Source organism: Lacerta agilis, chromosome Z, assembly GCF_009819535.1.
Source record: "Lacerta agilis isolate rLacAgi1 chromosome Z, rLacAgi1.pri, whole genome shotgun sequence".
Taxonomy (NCBI): Eukaryota; Metazoa; Chordata; class Lepidosauria; order Squamata; family Lacertidae; genus Lacerta; species Lacerta agilis.
Window position 1 is genome coordinate 26,724,809 of NC_046331.1, and position 12,263 is coordinate 26,737,071.

General features: G+C 42.0%; 2 protein-coding genes across 2 annotated transcripts in view; one reads left to right on the top strand and one right to left on the bottom strand.

The window, feature by feature from the left end:
• SH3BGRL (SH3 domain binding glutamate rich protein like) overlaps positions 1 to 2,226 on the top strand; it is a 31,077-nt gene extending 28,851 nt beyond the window's left edge. The window contains exon 4 of the mRNA XM_033137953.1: positions 1,926 to 2,226. Coding sequence (XP_032993844.1) covers positions 1,926 to 1,958 — 33 coding nt within the window. The 3' untranslated portion in view covers positions 1,959 to 2,226. The remainder of the gene's footprint in view (positions 1 to 1,925) is intronic.
• A 6,856-nt stretch (positions 2,227 to 9,082) lies between these two features.
• LOC117040076 (SH3 domain-binding glutamic acid-rich-like protein 3) lies at positions 9,083 to 11,957 on the bottom strand. The gene is made up of 3 exons (XM_033137622.1): positions 11,819 to 11,957; positions 9,721 to 9,888; positions 9,083 to 9,224 (listed from the first exon to the last, which is right to left on the bottom strand). The coding sequence occupies exons 1-3, from the start codon at positions 11,864 to 11,866 to the stop codon at positions 9,123 to 9,125; spliced, it is 318 nt and encodes a 105-aa protein (XP_032993513.1). The 5' UTR covers positions 11,867 to 11,957; the 3' UTR covers positions 9,083 to 9,122.
• Between the last annotated feature and the right edge of the window lie 306 nt (positions 11,958 to 12,263).

The following is a 12,263-nucleotide window of genomic DNA, read 5'->3' on the forward strand; positions in this document are numbered from 1 at the left end:
AATGTGTGGGAAAGAGAGGAGGTAGGTAGGGAAACAATCCACAAGAGGGAATAGGAGAGGGAATCCTTAAAAATCAGAACTTGCTAAAGCGTTTGTTATAAAGGTGAATGTTAGCCATGAAATATCTGAACATTCTTGGAACGTGCTATCTCTTTGTAATAGACTTTTGCCTTAGGTACTTTACAGATTTGTTTTCCGTAGCTGTCTAGGTTAGTTAAGCACTGGATTCCTGTGAGAGGACTTGAAATGGGAAAATTCTTTTCTGATTTCAATCAGATGAGATAGGACTAGCTTGCCTGCTAGCATTCTTATGTAAACAGGTTAGAAGACTCATTGATTCGCTATCAAGTGTTCACAGTGCTATATTTTCTCTCCAGCCCACCTTTTGATCTGATAAGTTGGTTCTTAAGGTTATTGTTCTTAAGGTTATAAGCTGTCGTGCTTATTGACTTCTTGAATTTAAAAGGGGGAGGATTTGAAAATATTTGTATTGTGAATCATTGCTTTTTGTGTATGTGTGTGTTTTGGTTATATCTCTTGCACACAGAGACACACACACCAGTTTCCCTGAAAAGAAACCGTGGGGGATATACCTTGACTTTTCAAAACCTAGCTACTGAATTGCTGATTACAGGATTTGAGTATACACAAAAAATGTTCATGTGATGTCATTGCAAACACACCTGAGAGCCAGGATTGGGCCTGCCAAGTACATATCTGCTGAAAACCTGGGTGGTTGTTTTTTATACACACACACACACACAAATTTGTTTAAAACATACCAAAAGCATACCCAACAACTTAGTGCAAAATAAAAAATCAAGGTTTCTAAAATGGAAACATCTAGAAATGTGCTGGTTTAAAAACTTATCCCCAACAACAGCAAAAAATGGAGCTCACAATCCAGGAAACACATAAGAATGGAGCCTAGGAATGTAGCTGTTGAGCATCTCTAGGGAGGACATTCTGGGTTTGCTGTTGCACAAATTAGAATGCAACTTAAGACTTTTGACAGATGTAGGATAAAGAGACATTGGAACAGGTTCTTCCAGGGGTGCTGGTTCCTATTGGGACTAGTAGGGCAGTAGAAAGGTAGGTAGAGCTAGAACCAATGATAGTCAGAGCCCACTAATTTTAGCTTTGTACCCATCCTCTTCCTTCCTGCTGAGCTCTCCAAGGGGAAGACCAAGACTAAGGAGGAGGAAGCTGGCAGGCAAGGCCAGCCCTGGCTTGGCCTATAAGTAAGAAGGCAGGCAGGCAAGTGGGGGTAGCTGAGGACGGACTGCAGTTGGTGGGGCAGTGTCCTGTCCACCATAAAGGATCAGCCTCTATTCAGATATGCTCTGAGCCCACCTTGAAAGATGAACTTTCAGGCATTTAAGTGACTTAGGCTGCGATCCTAACCCCACATCTCTGGGTGTAAGCCCAATTGAATTCAGTGGGACTTGCTTCTGAGCACACATGGTTAGGATTGCACGGCCAAGTACTAGCTGAAGCCCTGCCATCTTGCCCTTTTCCACTGGTTCCGTGGCCTCCTACTGCCAGCCATTCCCTGCCCGCTATTGTTGCAGAAGGCAGAAGCAGCAATGAGCAACAGAGCCAGTGTGAAAGGGGCAAGACTATGCAGTTCTAGCCGGTGTTTGAGCTCGTCTGCCTTTCATGTCCTATACACCTCCTGGCTAGCAATGTGCTAGCACAAAGTGTCTCCTTGGGACTGTGAGTGATAAGCTGAGATCAGTGGGAATTCTGCCATTTACACAATGTGGCTTTGTTATTTGCCCAAGTTGTGCCACAATTTTTCCTTTATTGTCCGTCATCAAAACAAACACACGTGTCCAAGTTGTCATTGTTTTGTTTTAATAGTAATAACACCGTTGTTGTTGTTGTTGTTGTTGTTGTTGTTGTTGTTGTTGTTGTTGTTCTAGGAGGCAGAAGCCTTGGCGAAGCAAGAAGCATGAATATTTTCCCCTGTGCCTGAAGCCTTAAATGTTCTGCGAAGGGAAGTTTCAACAGCTTTTTGATACGATAGCAAAATTATCTATGCTTCAAGAATTCCGCCCCACCCCCACCCCCTGTGCTGATTGCTGCACACTGCATCCCACTATACATGAATATAAAATGGAAAATGCCAAGTGAAAACTCAAACTTGCCATGAAGACAAAGGATGTCATTAAAGGAAGTGTTTAGAAATCATAAATCCCCCCCCCCACTTGTTCACCCAAGTGGTGCAATTTTCTTTTTTGGCAATTGTGTAATTATTATTATTTTACTATTAGTAATGCAAATCTGTAGTTATACTTGTAGATCCAACAGCTGAAACAGCAGCAAATAATTCCATTAATCAACGCCAGTGCCTCAAAAACATTACTGAAAAATAATGTTGGTGTCTCTTTAAATGTGATTTTTGAAATAAAAAAAGTTAATGTGTAGTGTAGTAATAGTTGTAGTTGCTTGCTGAGGTTAGGGTATTTCTTCATTTGTAGGATGCATTTTGAAATTGTCTACTGTAATTTTTCAGCACACAGCTAGACCTTTATTAAAAATGCCTTATGATTCTCATTGGAGTGACCAATGTGAGGAATGCTCACAAACTCGAGGTTTGATTACATTATATTATATCTGCTTCTCAAGGACCTGAAAATGCCTACTTGGGCAAGATTTTAGTGCAGTCATGGTGAAAGGGGCATAACAAACCGTATTACAAATAAGCCAGGGGGGAAACCCCTACAAGAAACAAATATGCTCTGGTCCTCATCTTCTGTAAAATTTGAAGCCTTTCGTGTGACATTTTGAAGGAAAAAAAAATCCATTCCACTATGCTCATGTATGTTTTAGAACTTGAAAAGCATAATCAAGTTATTGCTATTTGGAATAATAGTCATTCTGAGTAAATCTTCGCTGCTTTGTAGAATGAGAGATACAGAGAAAAAAATGCCACATCTACAGATTTGTCAGCGTGGATTTGCAATGCCATGAAGCTGCTTTTCAGCAATCTTTGCTCATCGTGTTGATTTTCATTTAGTGCAATATTGAGCTGTTATCATGCAACAGGCAATAACCTCACTCAGAAAGCATTCTGGGGAAGTGATTCATCAAGGCCTCTTAAGTTAGAAAGTAATCTTGAAGACTGTGTGCCAAAGCTCTGATCCAGTGATACCTTGCCACACACGTTTGGTCTACTGGCCACAATTTATCTGTTGTCCCCTTGTATGTTGAATAAAGATGCTTTCTAAACTGTTGATTTTGACCTTAATAAATAGTCTACTTGATGCTTGTTACCAAGTATCTTCTTTTCAAGGTTCTCCCCCCCCCCTCCATTTAATTGGTGTATTTATGACTGGGATTCCTTCCAATTTGCAGGACTGTCTACTGTATGCAAGCGCTCTGAGAATCAGGCTTCCTTTTTAGACATAGTGTAGCTTGTCACCATCTTATCATTTGTTAGACCTGGTTGGTGAGCTTGAGGAGTAAAGTCTCCATACTCCAGAATATTTGAGAAGACGGTGGAGTTTAAGAGAGAAAGCAGTTATGTGACTTCCTTCACTGACCTTTGTTTCCCCCCAATAGAAAATGTTGAATGCAGTGTTTGAAGAAAAGGGTGCATTCCAAAAGCAGCTGCTGCCTTATTTTACAAGCTCTGTAATGTAAAAGAGTTGGAAGCACAGCAGTATATGGAGTAGCTTTCACTATTTGCTTTAGCCCAAATGCTGTTTCTGAGCAGCTTTCTTAGTATGAGCTCTGTTTGGATTGGAAAATATGTTTCTTTCTCCCCTCTTCTGCATGGATTCTCCTTTCTGTCTTTTGGGATGTGATATGGGTTGCAAACCTACGTCAATCCATAGTCTCAAATCATTGCTTAGAGGGTCTTGCTGTCCATTCTTTTCCTAATTATTCATACCAATGAAACAAGAAACCAGGACCACTTCCAGACAACTGCAGTTGGGATTCAGTTGCATGCCAGCAAATCTAGGCTACACCTTTAATGTGGATTTGGCACTCCTGAACAATAAACCTACTTCCCCCACTCCAAATGATTTTCTTTTGAAAGGATGTGATTGGAAAGTGCACTGTAAAGTGTAGCATAACAGATGTTTGATGTTTGATACTCCCCCCCAAAAAAAAACCCCAGAATGAATGCTTGACAACAGTGCACACCATATATCTTGCCCACAAACTTTGTGCAAACAAATCAGGTTGAACGCCCAATAGGTCACTTGTCTGGAAGTGAGCTAGGAAATGGAAGCACAACCAGTGCACAGGATAGAAGGAGGATTACAGAAATCCAAAGCATGTTCTTCATTCTCTGGGACTTAATCAGGGGATGAGGAACCTCAGGCCTGGGAAGCAAATGTACCTAACCTGTGGGACTCTTCTCGAGTCACATCTATTTAGTGTTTTTGCCAGGATATAATCTGCTCTTAAGCTCTGATCATGCTTCTTGCTTTCCTAGATGAAAGATACAGAGGGATATGTGAGCAATTTAGCATTTGTTGTTCTACTTTTGCTTCTGTCATCACCCACCACTGGCATGCGGCCCCCAGAAGGTTGTCTAGAAGGTCATGTGGCCCTTTGGCTGAAGTAGGTTCCCCACTCCAGATTAATCATTCATGTTTCAACCAGATTAGGGATATATAGGCTGCAGTTTTAGTAACTGAAACAGGTGGCCTACACCCATGGGGACCTGATTCACACATTGTATTTGCCCATGTGTGCCCAAAGTGATGCAAGACTGCAGAAAGTAAGGTGAACCAATGCTTTGTTTCCATGTTTTGCCATACAATAGGAAGCTATCTCTTTTTGCCTGTCTCTTTCTTTGTCCTCCAGTGAATTAGCATCTGGAGACGCTTCAGCTCTAACTGCACTCTGTAGTAAATTGAGTAAAGGGTGGGATAAGATAATTCCTGTTGGAAGGACAAAAGCATGAACACCTTGCATAAGAAAGAACTGGTGGCCTATTGGAGTTGTGGTCCATGTATTGAGCTTGAATGGAGTTTAAGTTTCCTGCATGCATTTTAGAAATTTTGGACTGTGTTGTGGATGTTGTTTTTCAGGTGCTCACTTTTACAAGTGGGATAAAAAAAATTGCTTTCCTTAAAAATGTGGCTGTTTTAGGACTTGTAAATATAACTTGCATGGAGTCAGCATTGGGGAAATAGTGCTTCTAAATTGGAATTTAAGTCCCCACTTCTCTCTGTGTTGAATGGTGTGCAGTGGTACAAGATCTTGGGTTCATGAGTCCCCTTACCACTGTAACTCTCCTTCCCAGGAATGTGGCTTCTTCCAAACACAGTATGGGAGGGTGGGAACAAATATCCTTATGTGAATCATCATAATTTGGCAGTCTTGGGGGTATCACAGCAGGTGATATCACAGCCAATTTCAGGAAGCAGTTTAGACATTTCCTTTTTAATGTCATTTCTACAACCAGTAAGGCAACGAAACATCTTAGATTGTCATATTGACTCATGCTATAGTGCTGCAATAAAGCAATTCCAAACAGCCTGCAAATTTAGAATTGTTTGTGTTTGTTTTTTAAAAAAAGAATTTGCAAACCCATCAGAACCCCTGCAAAAACAGCACCTGTGAATGTTGGGTTAATGTATTCATAGAATATTGAGACTTTTCCAGTAAGAAGCAATGGCTAGTAGTTGGTACCATCACATTATAATGGAATTCTCTGTCTTAGGGTATAGTTACGATTGCATCTTAAATGAATTCAACTGCCAATTAGATAAATTCACAGAAGGCAGACCTATCCATGCCTGTTAGCTACAGTTGCTAAAATGGAATCTCCAGCTGATCTCTTGAGTATCAGTGGCTGGGAGCCGAAGTTGGGCAGGATAGCTGCCTACACTTCCTGGAAGCTTCCAACCAATCACTATTTGGAAATCAGATGCTAGAAGAGGTCTTATGTTCATATCAAAGGTCAATAATGTAAAGTAATACAGGCTTTTATCCGTGCTGTGACCCGAACCCTGCTGTTGCTGCTAGGATTCAGTTTTGTTCAGTCACAGCCATTGTGCCCAGTTTTGATCTTGGTCCTACTGTGAATCCCAGTTCAGGTCAACTTTATCATCTGTTCTGGGAAGAAAATGTTCAATTCTGAATGCTAGTGTGCCATTTATTATCCCTGGACTGCTTTGCAGGTTCAAGTAGCAAGCACTGATTCGAGGAGATCTGGTGATACATCTATAACAAGCATTATTGCTAGCTTGTTAAAGAAAAGAAAAAAAGATTGAGTAGCTTAGGCTGCATTGATGGCAATCTTAGGGCACAATAATCCAGCAAGAGGCTAATTCTCATTGAGGAATACCCCTTTAGGTGATTCATTGTTGTCCCATTCTAAAATGCTAGTACTACTACAGTGGTACCTCGGTTTTCGAATGTAATCCCTTCCAGAAGACCGTTTGAGTTCCGAAATGTTCGAAAAGCGAGGACTCAATAGCCGACAGCTATCTTGCACTCAACGGAAGCCACGTAGCATGTTCGACTTCCAAGGTTTGTTCGAAAACCGAAACATTCGACTTCCGAGATGTTTGAAAACCGAGTACTACTATATAATTCATTCTGCGACCATAGGCCATAAGTAAAGTAAAGGTAAAGGGACCCCTGACCATTAGTTCCAGTCGTGTCCGACTCTGGGGTTGTGGTGCTCATCTCACTCTATAGGCCAAGGGAGCCGGCGTTTGTCCTCAGACAGCTTCTGGGTCATGTGGCCAGCATGACAAATCTGGTTCTAGCGAACCAGAGCAGTGCACGGAAACGCCGTTTACCTTCCTGCAGGAGCGGTCCCTATTTATCTGCTTGCACTTTGATGTGCTTTCGAACTGCTAGGTGGGCAGGAGCTGGGACCGAGCAAAGGGAACTCACCCCGTTGAGGGGATTCGAACCACCGACCTTCTGATCGGCAAGAAAATTCCCTGTTTACATGGAGGGTGTGGTTTGTATGGAGTGGCATTCAGTCATGCATGGCACACCTGCATCTTGAAAAAGTAGGCAACTCCAGATGTGCATTCAGCACCATGATGAGAGCTAAGCCAAAATCTCATTTGTAAGCATTTGCCTTTAAACTGCTTTTTGAGACTTGGTAAAAATGAATTCTTGTGCTTTATACTTAAAACCTGAGATAATGTACTCTTTCCTCAAGTAAGGACTTACTTGTTTTTATTAATAATCAGGCTTGTCATTTTTAACAATCTTGGGGTTGTTTTTTTAAGGGTTTTTAAAATAATGACTGCCTTTCCTGTTTTTAATGGGGTTTAAAAAATCCTTCTGTCCCCTTCTGTGATCATTCTGGGTCCTGGATTAGGAAATCAAGTCACAAGATGTTCTGGTTCTCTCTCAGTATATATATTTTTCACAAGAATTGCTGATTTCTTTGAAAGGTATTTTGGCTTTCTGCTAAGTTAGTCTTAATATTGGTAATCAGCACACAGCAATGAAAAACGATTTAAAAAAACACCTGTAGTAACAGTTGTACTTCTGCATCTTTCCGTTCACTCTGTTTTGTTACAGTAGTATGAATTTCATAATAAAGATTTCTACTTGACACACAAACATACACAAGCTTTACTGGTGTCTTGTTTATTTGTAATATGCAACATGCTTCCATGTTAGACTGTGGTCTTCAGCTTTTCTCTTTCCCTTTGCTCCAGCCTACAACAGGGACCCCACTTCTACTCTGTTCTCTTATATTTAATCATGTATTCTAAAAGCAAACAGAAATGAAGCCCACATGGGCCACTGAAAAACAAGAGGGAAATATTGGCAAGTACTGAAAAACCCTGAGATCTGCTAAAGTGTCCACCAAAAGAGTCACAAAATCTTAGATGATGTTGGGAGGAGAATGGCTTGCAGTAACTGCACAAGAGAGTTCTGGTTTAGGAAGTGGTGATGAACAGCAGCATTTTGGTCTAAACTGTGTGACATTGCATACATATTTTTGCATTCAATACACATTAAAAAACAATAATTCACAGAGCAGCCCCAGGGTAGTGCTGATAATTACTAGGGTCAAATTAGCTGAGGAGGGGAGATTTGACCCTTTCATAGGCACAAAGCTTTCTTATACCAAGTCACACAAATGGTCCATCAAGTTCAACATTGTCTACACTGGCCAGCAGTGGCTCTTCAAAGTTTCAGGCAGGGAACATCCCCACCTGGAGATGGAACCAGGGACCTTCTCCATGCATGCAAGCCAACCCACACCTGCAGCCTACTTTCCTCGTATCTAAAATGAAATGCCACAAATAAATGACAAAGGAGGAAGGACACATACCCAGGCTCCTTTTCATCTGAACCCCAAACCATCCTGAAGCTCTTGTCTTAATTCTGTGAGCTATATCGTGTTGTATATCATGCAATCTTCCATAAAATAATGGTTCTTTCGGTTTGTTTGAAATAGTTCTATGAACTGCCACGTTGGGCATATTTGAATAGTTAAAACTATGAAATTCGCTTACACAAGAAGCAGCAATGTCTATCAATTTGGTTGGCTTTAAAAGAGAATTAGACACATTCATGGAGGGTATGGCTATCATGGCTACTGAGCATGGTAGCTATGCTCTGCCTCCATAGTCAGAGGCAGGATGCTTCTAAATACTGTTTCTGGAAACCACAGGAGATTGCATTCAGATCCTACTTGTGGGCTTCCCACAGTATCAAATGGACTACTGAGAAGAGGATGCTGAACTATAAAGGCCACTGGCCTGATCCAGTGGGCTCCCATGTTCGTAATGGGCATGAGACATTAATGGACTACTACCCATAAGACAAAGGACTGTTAACAGATCAGTTGATTTTGTATAAACTTTGGCTGCCGTTTTAATTTAATAATCCATCCAGATGAGCAATATTTTCCAGTACCTATACTCAAATGTTTTTTTCATAGTTGAAAACGATGTGTTTCCAGTTAGCTTCTGAAGAAAGTAGTGCTGAACATTGTTTCAGAGAAGACGGCGTGGCACTTGAAGCAAAAGTTATCCAAAAAGCTGATTTGTCATTTGTGCAACTAAGGTATTTATGTCTTGGAATTTTTTTGACACGCAGAATTCACAAATTTCAGCTAACTCAAAAACACAACAGTATTTTAATATCATTTGAAGTCTATGTGGAGCCACATCTCAGATGGAAATCCCTTCTCTTGCAACATTGTCTACCCTTCCTATCTTCAGGAACTTCCTAACTTCTTCATTTTCAGTTGCTTCATACAGCATCTCAAAATCCTAAAAACAAATGCAAACAGCCCATTATATAGATTCAAGAAACCAACAAATCTGCTGTTTGGTATGCGTAATGGTTACAGCCACCTTACCCAAGATAGTGTTCTCCAGATGTTGCTGAACTACAACTCCCATCATTGCTCACCATTGTCTAGAACTTACAGGATTTGTAGTCCCCAAACAGCTGGAGAACATCAGGTTGGGAAAAGCTTGGATTCAAATCTCCACTCAATTATAAGGCTTGCTGGACCAGTCACTATCTCTCAACCCAACTTGCCCTCCAGGATTGTTGTAAGAATCATTGATGGAGGACAATGGTGCTCAGACAAAATGCAATAAACAATAGTTCAAATGGATAAAATATAATTGTGGGTTAGCTACTGTGAGAACAGAGTGCAGGACTACATGGAGCTTTGGCCCAATCCAGCAGGTTGTCTCTTACGTATCTTGGCAGCTTTGTGTGTGTGTCTTTGTGTTTGTGTAGAGTCTGATCTCTTACCCCACAATACTCCTCTCCATTAAATATTTGAGGTGGAATCGCATCTGGCTTCCCAGCTTTGTCCCTCATCTCTTGCAGCAAGCTTTCACTGATGGACACATCCACTAACTGGTACTTCATACGGTTTCCATCCAGAATGCGAATGACATCAGACTGCCTTTGCTTCACCTAGGCAGAAACAAACATTCCTGTTGAAGATGGTAGCCCTGAATCATGGGGCCTCTCTTACATGAAGGACATTCGGCCACTACCCCATACAGACCTCTAGGACCAGTTAGAATCTATTTTCACAGTTCAGAGACACATTTCAGCCACAAACAAAAGCACTCTAGGAGGGTGAGGAGTAGAGCAGATGAGGGAGTGTGGCCTGAGGAGAGGGGAAAGTGGTCTGGGGGATGTGCTGAGAGCCAACTTAGATCATCCAGGGAAACATGATGATGCCACAACCTACAGGATATCTTAGAATGGTGACTCGTTAATTGTTGTTTCCCACTGTTGCTTTGGAATGCCATTCCCTGTGCCATTTGTGAAGCATTGTCAATTATTTGCTTCAGTTTCGTAAAGACTTTTTGCCCAGTTTTCCATGGATCCCTAAAACTGGATCCTCTATCATTTGACCGTTTTTAATTATGCTGTTTTAGTGTTTTATGTTAAGCGGTGCTTCCTCACAGGTAAGTGGGGTTAGCATGACAGTCTTAGTTAGAAGTGCAAGGTAGCTTTGTCATCATCATAATACCCTAATATCTGTTGGAAGCCTCCCAGAGTGGCTGGGGAAACCCAGCCAGATGGGTGGGGTACAAATAAATTATTATTATTATTATTATTATTATTATTATTATTATTATTATTATGCATGCCGCTATCTAAGGAAGAGCTTCCCATTTGCTGAAGGGACTTTCTCTCCCTGTATTGTTTTTTCTTCTTCTGTCACAGGTGAGGCAGTGTGTGTGTGTGTGTGTGTGTGTGTGTGTGTGTACATTCTTTCAGCAATGTCAGATTGGAGCTGGGTGGTGATGGTGGTAAATCAGTTCAGTTAGAAGAAAACATACTGCATAATATTTGGATTTTCTAACGGAGTACTCAACTATTTGCATGTTGACACAAAGCACTGGGGTTCCAGGGACTTAGCAAAGTGTGGTGTTCTGAATCAACTGCTCTGAAGAAGTGCAGCACAACCCTCCCTTAGAGGCAGGTCTGGTGCTCTCATTAGGTCAGCTAGGCAGCAGCCAAGGATGTAGACTTCCAAGAGGTGGGTGTATAGTACTGACCTTTGATGGACAGTTTTATACAGATTAGTTTTTGTTATAGCTTATACATTTTTTATACCATTTTGCTTTTATGTTTTTGAGGAAAGTTTCTCAAAGCTCAAAATTTATAAAAACTTACATAGGCTCAACAATATTGGCAAAAGAGACTACCGATAGTTGGCTTGGCAACTATATCAATCGAACATGCCCAAACTTTGGCACTTGACCTGGAGGAATCAGTTAGGTTTTGATGTGCCTGAAACTGAAACTTTTAAGAGGCATAAATTTCAACATCACAGTTCACAAGAGTATTTGAAATGATTTGTGTGCTAAAACACTTTATTTGAGGAATATAATCGAAGATGGTTGTATGGTTTATTTATGCAATCTAAAATGTAGCAGTTTCAAGTTTTCATATATATTTTTTCCTACAAGGTGCCTGTTTTTGAAAATTGAAGTTAGCATTTTTTAATTTGGGGGGGGGCAGGGGAAAGCAGCGCACCCAAGTAGTTAGCCTTGCCCAAGGTGTGAAATAGCCTGGCACCAGCACCACTTAGAAGAGAGCAAGGTTTGTGCGTGCGCCTAGATAGATATGTACAGCCAAAAGTCAAAGTAGCTGAGAGTAAGGAATAGGCTCCTGTTTTTCCAAAAGGTGCATTTGATCATGTGCAGAGGGCCTTCCGAGTAGACGTGCCATGGGGTTCCTCCAAGTCAGCCCACACCTGTGCCACGAGCCCCTCTTATTCCGCGCCAGATGATGGACACCCGCCCTCCATTTGGTGGCTCTATCGGGGCATCCCACGGGGGGGTGGGAGCCGCCTCTACCTCTCCTCCTCTAAACCCTCTCTCACCTCCCTGGATCCTGTGACACTGGTGTAATAGACCCGAATAGTGCCCATGCTCACACCGGCTATGGGCACCGATCCTCGTTCATCCACCTCCTCCGCCCACTTTAATTTTATCTGCTCCGTCCTGGATAAAACTCGCCCGCCCGCCTGAGCCACAACCCTCGCAGTTGCTATGGAAACGCAGCATCTCCCGCGCTGCCTGGATTTTATCCCCCTTCCCCGTTCTCCGCCTGTATGCTCACGGTACTTTCGGATTGGTCTGCTGGAGCTGCCACTCAAATAAAAAGGCAAGCCCTCACAACGCAAGCCGATACGCTCCCACGTCCTTCCGCCTCCTTGGTGGTTGCTCTCTGGCGCCCCCAAGCTCGGCTTGCGAGGAACGGCAGGGTTTTTTTTTGTTGTTTGGAGGAAAAGGTTGCGGGAGGGCGCGGAACAACGGTGCTTATAC